This window comes from Colletotrichum lupini, chromosome 2 (assembly GCF_023278565.1).
Source record: "Colletotrichum lupini chromosome 2, complete sequence".
NCBI classification, from domain to species: domain Eukaryota; kingdom Fungi; phylum Ascomycota; class Sordariomycetes; order Glomerellales; family Glomerellaceae; genus Colletotrichum; species Colletotrichum lupini.
Window position 1 is genome coordinate 3,015,573 of NC_064675.1, and position 18,456 is coordinate 3,034,028.

At 53.0% G+C, this 18,456-nt stretch overlaps 5 protein-coding genes across 5 annotated transcripts; 2 read left to right on the plus strand and 3 right to left on the minus strand.

Annotated features, from left to right (window-relative positions):
- Nucleotides 1–240: 240 nt before the first annotated feature.
- CLUP02_03188 (uncharacterized protein) lies at nt 241–3,502 on the plus strand (the record flags this gene model as incomplete). Its single annotated transcript, XM_049282213.1, has 13 exons — nt 241–533; nt 585–709; nt 853–1,034; nt 1,547–1,645; nt 1,702–1,937; nt 2,014–2,061; nt 2,120–2,176; nt 2,279–2,369; nt 2,437–2,507; nt 2,746–2,836; nt 2,894–3,065; nt 3,322–3,411; nt 3,468–3,502. The coding sequence occupies 13 exons, from the start codon at nt 241–243 to the stop codon at nt 3,500–3,502; spliced, it is 1,590 nt and encodes a 529-aa protein (XP_049139356.1).
- Nucleotides 3,503–4,195: 693 nt separating this feature from the next.
- CLUP02_03189 (C2H2 transcription factor) lies at nt 4,196–5,943 on the minus strand (the record flags this gene model as incomplete). Its single annotated transcript, XM_049282214.1, has 3 exons — nt 4,196–4,811; nt 4,883–5,116; nt 5,180–5,943. 3 exons carry the CDS (start codon nt 5,941–5,943, stop codon nt 4,196–4,198), a joined length of 1,614 nt encoding a protein of 537 aa, XP_049139357.1.
- Nucleotides 5,944–7,230: 1,287 nt separating this feature from the next.
- Nucleotides 7,231–10,059, minus strand: CLUP02_03190 (uncharacterized protein; the record flags this gene model as incomplete). Its single annotated transcript, XM_049282215.1, has 16 exons — nt 7,231–7,337; nt 7,402–7,447; nt 7,502–7,627; nt 7,732–7,906; nt 7,968–8,041; nt 8,099–8,234; nt 8,305–8,345; nt 8,410–8,526; nt 8,594–8,723; nt 8,789–8,930; nt 8,989–9,054; nt 9,087–9,169; nt 9,232–9,586; nt 9,639–9,812; nt 9,878–9,950; nt 10,015–10,059. The coding sequence occupies 16 exons, from the start codon at nt 10,057–10,059 to the stop codon at nt 7,231–7,233; spliced, it is 1,890 nt and encodes a 629-aa protein (XP_049139358.1).
- Nucleotides 10,060–10,929: 870 nt separating this feature from the next.
- On the minus strand, nt 10,930–12,668 carry CLUP02_03191 (uncharacterized protein; the record flags this gene model as incomplete). Its single annotated transcript, XM_049282216.1, has 6 exons — nt 10,930–11,656; nt 11,715–11,833; nt 11,889–12,108; nt 12,160–12,217; nt 12,268–12,420; nt 12,638–12,668. The coding sequence occupies 6 exons, from the start codon at nt 12,666–12,668 to the stop codon at nt 10,930–10,932; spliced, it is 1,308 nt and encodes a 435-aa protein (XP_049139359.1).
- Nucleotides 12,669–15,035: 2,367 nt separating this feature from the next.
- Nucleotides 15,036–18,338, plus strand: CLUP02_03192 (uncharacterized protein; the record flags this gene model as incomplete). The annotated part of the gene is made up of 9 exons (XM_049282217.1): nt 15,036–15,370; nt 15,475–15,599; nt 15,661–15,789; nt 15,852–16,226; nt 16,344–16,515; nt 16,580–16,645; nt 16,718–17,581; nt 17,633–17,920; nt 17,990–18,338. 9 exons carry the CDS (start codon nt 15,036–15,038, stop codon nt 18,336–18,338), a joined length of 2,703 nt encoding a protein of 900 aa, XP_049139360.1.
- Between the last annotated feature and the right edge of the window lie 118 nt (nt 18,339–18,456).

The following is an 18,456-nucleotide window of genomic DNA, read 5'->3' on the forward strand; positions in this document are numbered from 1 at the left end:
TGACGGGCCCAAAAAGCTTGTACATTGTGTATAAACCTTGCAGACGGGAATATCCATTGTTGTTTCTTTTGAGGTAAAAGACCAGGGAGGGGCGGCTAAAGAATGCTTGCTCAAAGAGTTTTACGATACACCCTCAGGACATCAGTTCCTGCATTTCACTTCCCTTTACGGCCATGTTTATAGTTTCTTACCTATTTAAGCTTCTCGGGAGCCAGACCCGAGCTTTAGTCAACGAGGTCAATGACTAGTAATTCAGACTTCTTCCCTGTTTGCCTTCGCCGTGCCAACAACACCGCCATCTGCCCATTTGCCTCCCATCTCATTTTTTTGTACAAAACTCTCAGTCAGCTCTCGCCCATCCCTTTTGTTGAACAAGGTGAACTTTCGTCCCGGCTTGGTCCAGACGGCCACCGGGAATGGGATTCTGATTGGCCCAAGCATCGTCCATTCACTTTCCGTTTCTTACAGAACAGAAGCGTCTCACTTCCCCCCTCCTCCTCCTCGGCACCGTTCCCGAAGGCGGCCGCCGAAGCGTAAAGGGCACAAACTCTCGCTGCCGTCTTGTCCGCTGACCACATCATCAGCTCATCACTTGCGTCTATCGAGGCTGCCGCTGATCATCATGCGGTCCTGCCCTTCTCTCACTCTCATTACCCCGACTCTTGTTCCTGGGCAAGCATGATTTTCTTGGCCGTCCTCACCCCCAATGGTAAGTTGTCCTTCCCGCGACGGCCGCCTCGATAGAGACCCCTCACGTGCATACATTCCCGTTCAAATTCAAAATGGTGCTTTTCGTCGGCGATGACCGTCCCGCCCCTCGCCATTGACCAGGACATGCCACTTACAGATAAGCTGTGCCATACAGGAAGGGACAAAGAATACCTGCATACTATCGCAGCATCGCTCATAGAATGCCCGTCAACGTCCCACTGCAAAGTGCGACCTTGCAAATTCCCACATCCTCCATCAGTCCACCTCCACGTGGCAGGCTGCACAAGCCTTCGACGCCGTGGTCGCTTTCCTCCCTCCCTTACGTGAAAGTCTATCCTCCTTCCTTTTTATTGTTCTTACCAGCCGCGTATTTCTGTCGCGCACGGCCTAGGAGAGCAGAAGGAGAAGGAAGAACGAGGTGACGATCTCTAGAGATGGTGGAAAAGTGAATCTCTAAATCAAACGCTAGTCATCGCGAAAGGAAGGGGGCTATTCGTGTTCGACCGAAGGCGATCTAGTTGATAGTCGCGTCCTTTTTTGCATGGGCGAGTAACGATCCTGTAAGCTCCTTTACCCCTTTACAGGAAGTCCGTACCGACTTCACTCACACTTTCATACTTTTCCAAAGCTGTGGCTTACACTCTCGCTCTCTCATACACATAACCAAACACCATGCGCGCAAGGCCGATCAAACGGAGTCTAGGTAGACTCAAGACCAGAAGTAAGCTATGGTAAGCTGGTCAAAAGGCTATAATGGCATATCATTAAGTAAAAGGGGGGACGAAGGCAGTGACCACATTGAAAATTCATCATTGAAAATTCATCTGGTGATCAGACTGATGATCGTCGCCTGTTGCGAGAAGTCTCTTCCGCGCGCTTGAACCCTGGACTCGCCTCTTCGGTCTTTTTCTTCCTGAATATCTGCAACTCCGAGGTCTATTGTGTTGCGCAACATTTAGCAATCACGAGAAACACACACCCCTCAGAAAGCCTTTTGTTCGTCCTCATCCATCCTCGTCCGCCCTCGTCCCTTCTTTGTGCGCGGGCATGCTCTTCCCGCTCCTGTGTGCTTTTCTCTCCCCGTGTCTCTTTGTCGCCACAACATCAGACTCGTTTCCCGTACACACATCATCCTACCCGCCCACACGTGTGCCTAGATTCCCCTCTCAATCTCGACTTGATAGTCCGATCATCATCCAATTCTTGTCTAATGTTCACGATCCCCTGTAAATGATGTGGCGTTCACGTCCAGATCGGCTTCAGGGGCTCACTGCGCAGTCGGCGTTCTTGCAAGCCATTTAGCATGCTCAGTTCGGGTTACTCGAGCAACTTTTCTGGCTTTTTTCCATCGTGTCGTCACAGTCTGGGAGTTTCCTGTGTTAGGGAAATCTTGTACATGCCAAAGCAGGGATTCCCAGACTGGATACATCAAGTGCCCATCATATCTAAGAGAGCTACAACGATCGTAACACACCGATTATTGCAAAGAAGCTCTCGTGTTAGCCGAGCCCTACAGTCGGAATCTATACTCACATCACCAACCTTGCTACAAACTAAATCTCCTTAGTCCTCATCCCATCACGGCGAGGTATTCAATAGCCGACATACTCCTTCGTTCCCAAGAGACTATCACGACCCCTACCTGCGCGCCAGCTATTGTCGGCTAGCTAGAACAAAAATTGAAAAATCCCATCTTTTTCTCTTACCGCGAGGCTATGTGTATAGACCGTCTCCATGCAAAATCACGATCACGTCTCCAGAGCGGGAGACCACCACGCCTCCACCAGATCCAGAGAGTAAATGTAGAGAAAAAGGCTATTTAACCCTACACCCACGCGTTGCTCCCCTGGAAGAAACCCCGTCAATAACGCAGGATGCGTATAGACCTTGTTAATCCCAGCTCTCCTCCTCCATGCCAACTCTCCCTCGTTGTCCCATCCCTTTGCAAGGTTACTTGCCCCTGACCATATCCTATCGAGGGGTCATAAGCGGGGACTGCTCACATCTGTCATCGACTCCCCTATCACTGTTGAGCAAAGAAGTTCTCCAATTCCATTCGGGAGATCTCATGTCGACCCTGGATGTCATCCGCTCCATAAAGAATCTCGATTCCATCAACACGCCGGTGATATACCCCCGATAAGCCCCTCTTCATCAACACTATCCACCGATCCCTTCCAAGCACATCGTGATCACACCCCAAAGCCAGAAGATCGCACCCTCGAGCCATGATCTCGGGAACCATGTGCAAGATGTGGGTGAACGTTATGATACCTCACAGGGAAAAGTAGACTTCGTTGATTCCAGCCCGTCGACCGCGCGTCGTATCTTTCCAGGCCTTGGTCGTGGATACTGTAGAAGGGTTCGACACATCATCGGTCTACGCTTCGGACCCCCCAAAGATTTGAAGCAGTTATACAGAGAGAGATGAGAGGAGTGGAAAAGGATGGGTTGAAGAGGGGAAATCGTAAAAAAGGCAACGAGGCATAGATCTCAACGTACCAGATGAAGCCAAGACCGGAGTTCGCTAAACTCAACTTGTGTTCTGATCCTTTTAACCATTTTGTGTGACAGTTGAATACTTGGTCACGCTGTAGTCACGGCATTAAGATGGACATTCAATCGAGCTGGACTCGCCGCCCTTAGATACTAGGGACACCATAAGGATGCTTCCGTATCTCGCAGCTGAAAATGTGTGCTGTCGACCGTCCCTAGACAAGTCTTAGTACGCACTCTGCTGTGAACGACAACTCCAGTGCACTTCAATCATACTCAGTCAACGTGGGACTAGGGAACCACAGAGTTTCAGCACCGTTTTCTTCTTTTTTAACTAATTTCCTTCTTCGTCACCTATCTACTCAAATAATCTAATTCCAGTTGCTGTTGGTCCATTTCGATCGAGTCTGTAACTTGCCACAGTTGTGGCGGAGCCTCGCGCTGTGAGGGTCTTCTCCAAAATCCAGTTCCAAAAACAAATACAAGTTCTGTTGTGTGTCGAGCGTGAGCTCTTACATGTACCCTCTTCTAATAATTCCATCGTGCGTAAATCAAAACAGTGTGCCTTCCCTTGCATCGCAATCGCACTTCCTCCATCTGACCGCGGCGCGGGGGCGGCGCGGCCTTTCGCTAGAGCGCATTTTGTTGGCTCTTTGGGTACTCCTTGCGGTGTCCGTTGACTTCAATCCTAGGTATCCTTCGCCGGGCGGCATACGATGTGTATCCATCCAGAGGTGTGGATTTATCCAGTGTGAGAGAAGCTCATTACGACACGAATACCTCGTGATAGCGTGATGGTTCCCCGGCAACATACAACGTCCACAATTTAGAGGATCGAGTTGTAGTCGAAGGTACCTGATGCGCTTGCATTCAGGGCTGGTAACATTCTGTGACTGGTGTAGTCAAGTTCTGCAAGCAATGACTAGTCAGTGGGAAGTCTTTTTTATCGATGGTGTAAAGTGGGCTTTTACGGACCAAAAGTAGGTATTCATCCGGCGTGGGCGTAGTTTCCGTGGAAGGGGACCTTGGCGTCCATGGGTTGAGCGGTAAGGTTGTGTCCGATCTTGCCCATGGCGGACAGGAGGTTGTGGGCATCCTTGATGAGCTGCGAGTTCTTCATGTCCTCGGGCTGGTTGAGGTCACGAATGATGTTCTCAAGAGCCTGGCGGTGGGCCATCCACTCCTCGATAAGGGGCTTGGAGGAAGGCTCCTCCTTGACAGCAGCCTCCACGACGGCCGCCTTGGCGGTGACCTTGCGGGAGGGTGGTGCGGGTCCGACGGTGGCGGCCTTGGGCGCATCCTTGCGCTTACGGCCCTTGGAGCTCTGCTGTCCGTTGCTGACGCTGGTAGGGGATCCGGGAACGCCGTTGTCATTGTGAACACGGCGCATGTGGTCCTTCAGGTTCCACTGGCGCGGGAATCCATTGCCGGGCATGGCACGGTCGCATCCCTCATAGGAGCACAGGAAGGGCTTGTCGCCGTGGCCGTGCATGGCATGAGCCTCACGCTCATGGCGGAGCAGGCAGGCAGTGGAGGAGAAACGGGCATTCTCGCAAGAGTCAATCTTGCAGCGGTAGGGCTTCAAGTGGGAGTCCACAAACTTGCTGCACAAGAAGGGGGTGGTTAGTCTCGGGGGACGGGACGGGTATGGAGACGAGGACAAAGGCCGACTTACTCATAATTGCACTTGAGCTTCTCGGGCTTGTGGTTGCAGCTGGTTTCTCCTTCCCATGGGCAGTGGAACAAGCCATCGGCTTGCGGGGTCGCGTTCTTGTACAAAGGGTGGTCCCGGGCGGTGTCACCCTCGTTGGTAGGCCGGCGGCTGGGGAAAGCAGGGGGCAGTGCGGCATCGCCGACGATGGTAAGGACGCTTCCAGCGAGCTCGTCGCTCATGAACTTCCCGTTGGCGCTGTACAAGAGTGTCTCGTCAGAGGCTGACTCTAGGCTAGAGCAGCTGATCTGAGGAACATACCTTGGAGACTGGCTTTGAATAATGGGGGAGACGTGCTCCGAGTGTGACGGCGAAGACATGAGAGGGGCGGACAGCCACGAGTCCTCAGTGCTTCCAGCCGGCGAGGACAGGTGCGACTCTGTAGGGCTGAAGGAGTTCCAGGAGGCAGAAGGAGAGTGAGCACCCAAGCTCGAGTCCGGGTCAAGCTGCATCTGAGCAGGCACAACGTGCATGTTCAGCTCGCCTGAGGGCAGGCCATCGGGCATCATGCCGAGCTCCATCGAGTTAAACCATTGGGACGAGACGGCGCTCGTATCCGTGTCCAGGAAGTAGGGGTTCACGTCCATCATTTGGGCGCTGGGCTGAGGTCCGTAGACCGTGGCATTACCTGTGATGTCCATGGAGGACAGCTGAGCAGATACTTGAGCTGACGCAGCAGCAGTCATTCTGGTAGGTCGTGCCTTGGGAGATGTGACCTTGGAAATCCGGTGCTTGCGGCTTCCGGCTGAGCTGCGCGAAGTTCCTCTCCGCATGGGCTCGCTACCAACAGTTGCGGGAGCAGTCCACTTGCTCTGCAAATCCTCGGTAGTTTGACCCTGTCCTCTGGGCGTGATGTGGCCATCAACTTGGAATGAGTAGTCCTCGGAGTCTCCCGGGTGGGCAGATCCGTTGTCTGAGAAGTCTTGAAAGTTCTGTGCACCTTCTCCTGTCGTTTCCCACGAACCACTCAAGGGGTCCGATGGTCCTGTTTGAGAAGAAAAGGAAAACATTCCTGAGGGCACCATTTGTGCGTGGAAGAAGCTGTAGTCGCTGAAAGGGGGGGTTAGTGTGCTGTTTCTCCACTAATCATGTGTGCAATGCAAAGCAAGTAAACAAGAAAACATCTCAGCATGGTACAACTTTGTTCCTGTAGTACAAGCATGTTAGCAGACTGGTCTTGTGCCTCATAGGTTCGGAGTTATGAGTTGACAGACCAAGCGAGCGCAGATCAGCATGATCATGCCAGAATACAGTCCGAGGAAAGATGGCGAAGATGGTCCAGTGTGAATCCGCGGATCAGACATGTGAAGTTCCAGGTGTGTAACAGAGATGGGTCGGAGATCCTCAGGGTCAAGAGTCGTGAAGATAGAAGTCCTTGGTAGTATGCGGTATCGGCGTTGCAGTCTTCAGGATGAGATCAAGTTTCCTCGGTGCGATGATGTTGTCCCCATGTCGGCTCACAAGGCGTGAGCAGTCGTGCAAGACCTCAAGATGATGAATGATGCCGGTTGTGTTGAAGAGTGATATTCCAGAAAACAGCGTAGTAGCAAGTCCCGTCCGTCAGGATGTGCTGCTGTGGAGGTAGACCAGGTAATGTCAAGTCGAAGCAGATGGTCAAAGCGAAAATCCATGAACAGAGAGAACAGAAGCCGACGCGTGCTGGAGCACCGTGATAGTCCAGGGTCTATTTGCCGAAATGTGCCATTGTCAAGCCTGAAGTAAGGCAGTAACAAAGCGGTAGAACCAGCATATCCACTGTCGTTGGGTGAAGGTATCCAGGGAAGTCCATCCAAATGCGAAGCTGGGCAGCCTCTATAGCCTCGGGTGAGACGTCCATGGGTCCCAGTAGGTCATATCCATGAATATCCATTGGGGAAAAGGTTTCCAGGTATTGTCCAGGTTTGTTTGGTGCGAAATATTCCAGTGGAGTCCAATTTGCTGATTGTCTCGGGTTTGCTCTTGTCGGGCAGTACTCACCGGTAGAATAGTATCAAATATTGTTGATGACCGCGTCTGGCACGACAGGCAAGAGGCTAGGCCTCTGCACTACGGTCTCCTGTAGTCCAGCGGAATGAAAGTATGTCCCGGGCAATGATCCTTCGGAAAGTGTCCAGGCAGAAAATAGTCCAGAGTCCATGGGTCGATATATCCTTTTGAGTTTGAATGCCTCCGCGGCGGGAAAGATCTGGTTGGTAGAGACGCGAAGAGACTGTACATGAAGCTTGCAATACATGACTTAAAAAGACGACGGGCCACCCTGGGAACAGAATAAGAAAAGACAATACCTAGAAGGTGTGTGGACGTCGTCCAAATCAAGAGAATTGTAGCCAGGCATATCCGGGCGCGGAACAACAAGAGCAGTCATTGATTCCTCGGGTCGCGTAGTCATGCAAATCCAGGGCAATGTGAATCAACTCGGCTGAGTTGTGTCGTGTGAAGATACCAAAGAAAAGAGCAAACACAGCGGGTCACTTGTTTGCGACGTTCCTTTGGAATGCTTTGGTCGAGATGGTGTCGAGTATGGTAATCCTTGGGTGGCAAGATGCGGAAGATCTTTTTTGATCTTTCTTAGCTCAGATTGACCGTTTGTTTGAGGGCTGAAGGGATGTAGGCGGGTAGAAGAAGACAATATTGGCGCTTGTTGGGTTGCCAGAGATCAGCGATGCAGAATGCAGAAGAAGTTGGGTAGGAATGAGGTTGCGGGTTGGGCTGAAAGGATGAGAAGAGAAACAGACGTCGGGCAGGGACAGAGGGGGTCAGCGGGTTTTAATGTTGCGGGACGAAGCCATGTCTCTGCTGGCATTTGCACAAACGAGCGAACGAGATGAGGTCTGTGAGGGGGGCATCCAAGGGGCTGCGGCCATGGCAGACTCGGGAGGGGAGGATTGGGGGTGGAGCTGTCTACCACGTCGACATGCGTGGCCCCCCCTGCCCATGTTCTGCTGGCCAGAGACAACCCCTGTTCCGAAGCATTGGCGCCCTTGGTTTCTGCAGATGGATGCTAGGCCAAGGCAATAGCAATCACATCTTGGAATATCTTGTCCACCACTCATTTCCAAGCCCATCCAGTCTCATCTCTCCGTCTTGCGTCGTGGGCAGCTGCTGGCCAGAGTGTCTAGACTCCTGGCGGCGGCAGCAGCATCATCTTCTCAGCTTCTGCTGGCTGCCTTGGAAACAGACAGATATGCGGCCAGCGTCCACCGCCGAATCGCCGACCTCGTCGTATCCAATATGTGCCTTGGTGTTGGCCGTCACAGAAAGACCGCAGGTCAAACTCGAGCTAACACACGGCGCTAGCCAGCTGGCCTCATTCTGTCTGCGTCTGTCATAGGCCCGTTCCGAGCGAGGATGGCGGTGACTGGTCTTGCTTCCTTGATTTTCCTGACTTGAACTTGGGTCCCGGGTGGAGACTGGTCACGTCCCTGGCCTATCGCGCTGCCAGTATTTCATCCGTCTCGGCAGCGTGGAGGGATCATGGCTGCAGCACCAACACATCCGTGCAGAAACCTCAAGCGTCCCGGCGGTAGAAGAGTAGGCCAGAAGACGCAGAGAAAAGAAACAAGGCTGCGCAGCTCGTCGACTCGCACCAGGAGCGGAACTTGCTCATCCTAACCATCCATATGTGTTGCTCTTGTTCCGACTGTTCCTTGACTTTCCCCCTTTCCCTCCTCGCACAGACGTGATAGCCTCCCGTAACCCGTTTCCAGTAGCCGTCTCGAGCATCAAAGTCATGGCGCCATCTTGAACCAATGTTTTGACGCGCATCAATCGACGCTTGCCGAGGTGGCATCGACACCGCCGGCCGCTAGAAGAAGCCAGGCGACAGACGGCGGCGGAGCAACAGAGCGAGAGGGTGGAAAAAAGACGCACACGACACTAACAACAGACAAGTGTAGCACCACAGCCGAGCGGGAACTGCGGAAGGCCGGACTGTCAGCCCGTTTGTCCGTCAACCTCGTGTTACTCTTCCTCCTGGTCGTTGGCTGCTTCATTGGTGTAGGCACGTCGCCGGCTCACGCGTCGACGAAGCAGTGGCCGTGGTTGGCGGGCCGCAAATGGCTGACACACACCGGCCGACAGTCTCCGTCTCAACTTGCACGATCTGCCAGCAGCTATTTTGGCGTGTTCGATGCTCACTGGCTCGGGTCGCAGTCAGTCGGCCACACACCACAAGCAACAACGCAGTGCATCACGCCCGCAAGACACATAAACGCGCTTCGCGATGCGGTCTTTCGGTGTCTACCAGCTGGCCTGCTTCTGGCGGAAGCGGTCCTTACCAACCATTTGCGACTCCTTTGATGATGCTGCATTACGATGCATGAGTAACGTGCAGCGTGTGGCCTTGTGATGGCTTGATAACATGGTGCAACTTGTCATGTTCGATCGTATCATGGAGCGCAGCGGTAACGGTAGCGGCACCGGCAACGACAGCGGCATCTTGAGTAGTTTGATGCGATCCACGAGCATTCGACTCGATCACCAGCAATCGCTCCACGTCGTCTCTGACTTCGTTCTCCGGATTTTCGTCGAGTTTGCATTGAACAGCTCCATCTTCTTGGCCCCCCACCTCGGTCTTCTCTGACGCCGATGAGCTGGAAATCGACGAAGCCGGTGCTCTTGACTCTTGTTGACTTTGAGGCCAGCATGAGCTTGAGACGCGGGGAACCACTGGCGTGTGGCAGTTCAACGCAGTTTAATGCGGAATGGCTAATGAGCTGACGTTGACACGGAATACGGGACGAGGGGTCAGCGAGAGACGTGAGACGGAGGCGCCCGTCGTCGAGCGGAGAGCATTGACGATGGGATGGAGAAAAGACCTTGGCGATGGACGCAGACGACGAGGCGTTGACATTTGAAGTCGAGATCGAGAGAGTGTGTGCAAGGTTCTTGCCTTCTGTCCCAGACTCTCAGATGGAGTTTCTTATGTAAGGTGGTAAGGTCAAGTGTAAGAGCAAAGACTAAGACACATGGCATTGGGGAAGCCACGATGCGCCATGCGATAGCGCTGTCTGTTTTCCGTTTTCAGAGTCGTCTACCTACAACGTCCCGTCAGTATGGATAAACAAACAAACGGCACTTAGCTTGACGCAAGCCACCCGCAGCCCCAGACCAGCGCCATAGCTTGCCGCCTTTCTACCCATCTTACCTTAACTGTCTAATCACCGGTACTTGCAATCAGTAGATACCTCGTGTCGGAACAATAAGGTAGGTGTACGATGAAACCACCTTCCTTCCTTTCTTCACTTTTCCCCCTCCAGCATTTTCCTACCATTTTGCATCAATGGCTTCACAACTCTTGGACGCAACTTTTGCACGTGATTGTCCTTGATATTCAAGCATAATGATCAGTACATGAGTATCCACTGCTGACCCATCCGTACCGGCAGAGTTACAACCTCCCGTTCGGCAGCTTCCCTTTCCACACTTCCCCATCGAGCCCGGTCGCAGGTGGACTACCTTTTACTCGGCTCATCCTAGTCGTCTTTCCACACCATTGAACTCTGTCACGCTCGTCCCTCGGTAGATGCTGCCGAGTCGAAATCCCCCTTTAACACAACGTGAGGCAATTGGCAATCATGGCGATCTTGCCCTTGCGCCTCGCCGCCGTCGCCGACACGAACCGGAGATCAAAAGATGCCAGTCGGTGGATCTTTCTTCAGCTGCTAGTTTTTTCACTGTGAGAAGGAAGGAAAACAAGTTTCGGATATGAAGCCGCCCGTCTGCGCTACGACAAATTGGGTGTTGCTGCGCATCATCCCCTACCTAAAACGCCGATCTAAATCTCGGTGTACCGGCTTTCTGACTCAAGCCAGGGTCGCCAGCCTCCAGGTCACCGAAAACTTGATACCGGATCTCGACAAAACGTTGCTCCGGCATGCAGTCGGCGATGTCATGTACGGAGATATGCACAGACGTATCTCTTTCTGTCGAAATGATGCTAGAGGGCAATGAGCATGCCGATTCGGAAGCTGGAAGATCTTCTAGCCGTGTTATTCTTGACTTTCAGCCACTCACGTCGTCACGTCCACTTCATGGACGCAATGTGCAGAGCCCGTACGACGCAAGACGGCTGCTTCCCATATGTCTTGTAATCTCCCCTCAGCATCTGAGCCGTCAGTCCAGGCAACTTCCGCCAGGACTGCCTTCGTGTCGTGCCAGCTGTCGAGCTGCAGCACGTGGCTGGCCAAGCTCAATTTCGCAGCGTACAACTCTCTCCACCTCGCGAGTTGCTCTCTGCCTGTTGCGGTAATTGGTCTGCCCGTGTAAGCCACAGCAGCTCCGAACAGGACGCTCCATAACCAAAGGCTGCGACTGAATGTCCCGGCAATCATTTCCTCCTCCTTGTCGCAAACATCGTCGATGAGCTGTTCCAGCAGCCACACGGTAAGGACGCAATCCATTTCGCTGTCATTGACCGCCATCACGAGGTAGAAGAAGGTGGCAATGTAGCTCGCCCTGCTGCTCTTTGCGTCGCTGTTGAGCATCGTCGCTATATTGCGCTCTGGATCGAATCCACGGGAAAGCTCCCAATTTAGGTTTTTGGTATAGTCCTGCCAGAGCCTGTCCGTGGGCGTCTCGTCGCCTTCCCACCATCCGTATCTCGGTGCTTGCCGCGGCGGGAGACTTTCCATATCCCACAGTGAAGTGAACAGCAAGGCGATGATACTGGGCTGGAAATCAGCACTAATGGCATCGTGGATCACATTTACTTCCCCTAGACGTAGGCGATCGCCAGCCCTGTCGAAGTAATTGTTAATCGACCAATGCTACACATTATCCGCAAGGGGCCACTCACATCTGCAGCATCTGTTGCGCTAGGTTTGATCTCATCAAGTTGTAGCCGTTCTTCCTGAGAGTCAGCCTGTGAAGACCGCGCAGGTGCTTCGAAGAAGCATCCAAGTCCCCAACCGCTCCCTGCGCATGCCATTAGCATACAAAATTCTATCACAAGGACGTCATGGTTCTTTACCTCAGTGAGTGCCAGGCTGGCTATAGCAAAGATGGCTGTGTCGCTGACGGTTTCCTCAGACTCGGAGAGTTGCTGCTTCGCAAACTCATAGGCGGCTGTCTTGTGATAGAGAAACGGCACCTTGACGTGTTCAAGGGATCCAGTGACCCATGCCCATTGGCAAGCCGCAACCACAAGGCAGCCATGAAGCAGGCCCGGATGCAAAAGTGTCCTTTGTACGCTTGCTCATGTTAGCCCGGATGATGTCGTGGGATAGGAGACGAAACCATACCTGCATAGATTCTGTCCCCTTTCTACCGGAGTCTGACCTCTGACGTAAAAGGCAGTGACTGGGCATGGTGTTAGTCAAGTGATCTCGGAGGTACAGAAGGCGGCTTACATTGGTGCCAGAGCCATTGCGACATTGCCGACATCTGGTAGTCGCATGAGAAGCCGGCAAATGGCTGGTTTGACACGACATTGGTTATGATGGAGGCTTCTTCAGCCGGGACAACGGTGAGTTCGGACCCAGATCGGGACTCTGAAAGAGAACCTGATCGAGACTCCTCGTCAGGTTCGACGTCTGGATATACACAGTCCTTGCCGGTCTGCAGACAGTTTGTGCTAAAGCCGATGTTAGGTAATCATTCAACGGGAGGAGTGTCTTGTGCGTTGGTCCTCCACGGGCAGGACGTGGGATAAGGGGCAGTTGAGGGGCACGAGTATTGTCAAGGGGACGTGGGCATGGCAGATGAGAGAGAGGTGCATACCACAAAGGCTTGCGCTCGTCACATCGTACATGACGCTGCTTGCACGTCGAGCAACCGTTCTTGCTGCGACGGTGGAATTTGCGTATTCGGTTCTTAGGCGGTGCCATATCAACGCAACACACCTCGTCATCAATGATTCTCCACACAGTCCTGGGGCTTGAAGCGGCGCCGATTGATCATGCTTGGTGGGAACTGCGGCTATGCGGACCAGAGCGAGATTGATCTTGCGGCTGCATGAGATCCTCGGGAAAGCTCTGGGCAAGAAGGGGACAGCATAGAAGTGGTAGCTGGGAGATTGGAATTGAGCGAAGAGATACACGTAGTTTGCGACTTAGAAGTCTCTGCCTTCCGTCCCTCATGTTTAATCAGCCTCCTGAACTTGACGAAAACGTTGCTGATGTTGATGATGATGATTGGCGTAAGCGGTCAGGTGGAAGTTGCTACACGAGAGGTGCATAAGAGTTCGACCAATAGGAGATGAAGGGTGTCAGTTGGTGGGCCAGGGAAATACCCGATCCAGCCCCGCCAAGCCCCTACAGGTCGGTTCCAAGTACGGAGTACGTCCTGCCGTTGTTTTTCCGGTCATTGGAGTTGTACCTTAGGTAATGGATGGTGCGTATTCAAGAGAGGGCCGGACCTGCAGGACCTGAACTTGGATGGAAAAAAGTGAATACCTATTCAAATGGGAAAGCGGCGCCCTGCCTCATAGGTTACTACTGCATACACCATCAGGCAACACATCTTCACTTCGGATTGACAGTACCGTACAACCACACTTCCTCCCGCCCAGCATCCCAGCCGAGGATTCAAACAGACGAACAGAATATTCCAGAATTCAACCTACCTGCGCTAATAAGCAAGGCATAAACCAATCTTCCATACCAAAGTGTCCTCTTTAGCGTCGAGCATCAACCCTGTCGTCCATTGAATCATCCTCACAACCTAGACTACCAAGCCGGTGTTGTTCCCAACGTCAACACCGAAGGTTCGAAAATGCTTCTATGGCCGGATCCTTCCATAGGTGCGACCGTGGCAATCGTGGCAGAACTGGGTCGATCAGGAACCCGCGACGGGCCTCTCGATTGAACTCGATCTCGGGCCGTTATCCCGGAAAACGGAATAGAAGCATCGACCCGACGAAGCAAAGACGCATTGACAGCTCGGTGGAAGTGGCCGGTCATACCCTTCCGAATCGCCAGTTTTAAAGTGGGACACACCGGTTGTGATTTCGGCCATGTCATGCGCATTTCGCTCCGCCATGCGCAACATCCCGGCCTTCTCAATGCCCGGAGACATGGGGAGCCCAAGAATCTTTGCTCCTTTGTTTCGGCCAACATTCAACGGTCTACTCCGCTCCAGAAAGACGTCGTCTTAATGAGGCATACGAAACAACACAACAAACTCCCCACCCACCCTGTATCAATGCGCTGCTGGAACGACAGGTGTCGCCGTCCACAGACCGACGAACGACGGCTTTCCTTCAAAATCTTGCAGCGCATACACATGGTACGAGATGTATCTGTAGTCGTTGTCGCCATTACACCAAAATAACTGTCAAATGTGACAGCAGCTCGATACGTTTGTGACGAAATTGGCAACAAAAACAACTAACGTCATCCATCTCATTTTATCTCTTTGGCGATTTGATCGTCCCGCAATCCCCGCAATCCACGAGGCGCCTGACAGCTCATGAATAGACGAAATAGCCATCCTGCCCCCCTCCTCCACTCGGCAATCGTTGGCTCGTTTCGACTGCTTCTGACTGTTACTGCACCCCGAGATCGATTAACCTATCTAGGGCATATTATGCACAGAGATTGCGGCGATCGTCCGACCACCACTGTTCGCCCTTGGATTCGGAACAGTCGAGTTCGAATCGTTGAGGTTATCGAGAACCTACCCAGGCACGCCAGGATACTGGGGTTAACCGAGGCGCACGTCATCCCGCTTGATTGGCGATGGAAGTCGATGGCGATGGGCTAGTCACCCGCAGCCAGCCGAACGACCAGCTTGAAGCCTCCGGGGTGCACACCATTGGCCCTGGCGGGGGGGCCCAGACGCTTCCGCCCAAATCTTGACCAACCCCAGCAATATCTTCTTGGATCCATAAGCTTTCCCTTGCCTCAATATCGCCGTGACTAGCTTCACGTTCACTACGTTCAGATCACACATACCATTTGTCGGGTCCGCGAATCATTGAGGCTCCAAAGGTCACCGACCCGGTACTGCTAAAGCAGCAGAAGCCACCCGGGATTCAGCGGAGCAAGACGCCCACGATTTTGACAATGATGAACGTCTGCTAAAGCGCTGCATGATTGGTTGACTGGTAAATAGTCAGTCGACCCCTTCCGAGCAATGCCACTGTCGGGGTATTCGATGGAGGGTTCCTGATTCAATGATGCACAAAAGCAACTTGGACTTACCAGGTGGGCATCAAGGCATGGTTGGGCACGCATATTTCGCACGTAGCGCGCGTCCCCTCATCGTATCGGCCGTCAGTGTTTGCTTGTCCAATTTGTGCCCAACCCGGCCTGTTGTCACCGCTTCTTCTCCCGCTAGGTACAACCCTGCACAAATCATCCCATCCGGTACCGAAAAGCTACTCCGACCTTTCGGGCAACAATCCTCCAGCCCAGCAAAGGAAAAGTTTCTGTCACAGCCCAATCGGTGCCCTACTCGACACAACTGGCTCCGTCCTCCGTCAGGAGTTGGCACGTCCAATGGCTTCCACGCGTGAGCCTACACAGGCCGGCCATAAGATTTGTCGTCCTTCTGGGGTCTTCCTTGACTGAGGGGCCAACTGTCAAAAATTCGACCTGGCATCGCGCGAAAAATAGAGGGGGACACGAAGAGCACCAGCAATCAAAGGGCACGCTGATCTCCCTCGTCACTCGCGTGTCGTGCCCACGATCCACGCTCGACAAGCTAGGGATGGATGCCAACTTGTCCTGGGGCTCCCACCGTCGACCAATCTATTCCAGGACGCCCGACAGATGAACCTTCTGGACTACAGCGCTTGGCAGTCACGTATCCTCCAGCCCATGCGGCAGCCGTCCCGCTTGAAACCAGAGACGTCTCCATGAGTCCATGGTGTTGGTCATTGGGGCGAATGCAAATCTTTACTCGAGTCTCGCCGGCCTGCGTCTGTCCTGGTCCCTGTCCTCCCTTCGCCTCGACTTCCCAACGGACCACATCTTTTTGCTGTCTTGACCAGGATCAACCATTGTCGCCGCTCCAGTACAACGCCCCACGAGGAAGGACATCGCAAGCAGACATAAATGCCTCCATTCCGAACTTAATCATCCACTGTCAGGATCCTGCCCGCTCCCCCATCCTCGTCCATCCCAGGAGCTTGTTGGTTTCTTCTTTCCCATTTTGCGCCAGCAAGATCAGACATCTCCCACTAACCCCCTAGTGTCTTTCACGTCAAGCCATTCCCGATCATCTTATAAGTCATTTAAGGTGTCTTCGTGGAGACTGGTCGTTTCTTGGACCGATCACCTGCTTGCCCCCCATCACGCACACCGCCCTTGCAACGACCCGGAGTTCTTCAAGGGTCCCATCCTGGAACAAGACCATTTTTGTTATCGTGGATTCCCTTGTGTTTGAGGAGACAACCTGCCGCATTTTCCCAGGAATACTTGGCCGAAGATCACAGCCCAAAGGACTCTTTTTTGGACACCCAGGGCTGACCTGCCCGCCCAAGGACTATTCATATTTCACGTGGCTTCCATCTCAGGACACTTTGGACATTTCCAAACATTTTGCTGCCTGATTTCTTTTCTCTTTACCGTTATGCCCCCGGAAGATATGGCCCAGCCGGATTTTGCCTACAGACCATCAGCCATGTCCAACGGACCGTGGAACTCGACGCGGAGGTACGGACCGCTCTCCTAATTTCCAAACAATGCCCGAGGAGGGGTGACTGACCGTTGAGAAAAGTTCAATGTACAACGATACATTCCCGCCTGCCGGAGGATTTGATACCAACTACTACCGTTCATCGAGGTAAGAACCAGACGTCATTGTTCATGATGTATTCCCACAAAGGAGCAAACGAGTAACACCGTCCCTTTCAAGCGTGTCCACGTACTCGCCAGGAGCTAGTAACTACAATTTGCCGATCGGAACCAATCCTCATGCTGTTGCCGCTGCCGCTGCCCCGGCGTACGGATCGCGCCCAGCTTCTGGCACATACGGCACCAGTGGTGCCGCCGGCTACGGGTCGTACAAGAGTACGAACTCTCAATCATGGGATCACCAGGAAAGATACTCACCGACGGACTCGGTCGACGACATTATTGCATCCCCGAACCTTTCTGATTATTCACTCGAGAACGGGGCTGGCACCACTCCCCCGAGTAAGAGCAAGGTGAATGGCAAGGGTCGGCCACAACGTCGACCTTCTAACCGCGACGAATTCGACGGCCCGCATCAGTTTCTCGCTCGCCCGCCGCCAGAATACATTGCCATGCAAGAACGCGAACTGCCCCATCTCCCTACCAACCTCCACGTTCAAGAGCAGGACTTGGTGCTCACCCAAGTCAACGACAGGCTCTCTCAGTGCGCGTACGACTTCGTGGCCAAATATCAGTTCCCCATTCCTTTGACACAGGACATGCGACCTGTCGAGCGACCTCAGGACCGAGAATGGACAGAATGGGTTTACCTCCTGAAGCGCCTGGCTACGAAGCGCCGCATCCCGGCGCGGGTACTCTACAACGGCCAGATTAAGCAGTTTGTCACGATTCTCGAGAATTCATTGGAAATGCGACATGCGGCCAAGCACCAGAGTCGCCCATTAAAGGACGACCGCAACATTTTACAGCTCATTTCGGCGGGCATTCAGGTAGCCAAGATCCTCAAGGACGCGAGCGCCATGGACTACCTCGACCGACTATACGTTTCTACGGAGAAGCAAATTCAAGATCGCGCTGCACAGCGGTTCAGAAGCTAGTGTGCTTCCATGCTTCCTCCTACCATATACTCGCCCAGGCCGAAGTTGACAACCTCGCCGTGCGCAGCAAACCACGGCGAGTGTCTCGACGCTGGCGGCCAACGTGGCACTTTGTTTACGACATTTTACGGACCTTACGAACTGAAAGTTATTGCAGAAGGGCGGAATCCACCTCATTCTTTAGAAGAAGAGAAGAAGAGTGTAAATGATTCCACGATACGGAACCGGGACGTCATCAGGACGACAGCGCCCTCCAACGGCACGACGCAGGAGAACACACCTACAGGCTCTAGCTTAGCTCAACACTCCACCTCTCGGCAAAGCGAGTTGCGTCTTGTTTATTTTTGAATCTGATTTTTGTACGAGAAATGGTAATGGCGCTCCATTGTGGGCAGAAAAACCTCGCTTTACTTCTGCGGCCTCCAGGGACTCTCGACTGAACTGCCTCTTTACACACGCACACGACACACACACTTACATACATACCTTTACTTGACCCTTTACGGTTTGGTTTCGCAAGCAAAAAAGGGCATGAGCATGCTACAGGGAAAGCGGTGGGCGCTACAGGTTCATCAGGAAAGGGCGGAAACCTCTTTGTACATTGGCCCTGGTATTTTGGTGGCTTGCTATTCGTTTCTGCACTGCCACGGCGTGGTTTGGGGGCCTGGAGTTGTTTCAATGGGTCATATCTTTTTTTTGACAGACACCCTTCACTTATACTGGGCTACCGGATGGCTGTTTTGACAACGTTTGTTTTGCGCTTGTGCGTATTGTTTGTCTCTGTTTGTGCGGTTCACGAGAGAGAGAGAGAGAGAGCAATTTGGACATATCCCTACTATACTAGTGCTGTCTTCTTCTCTAC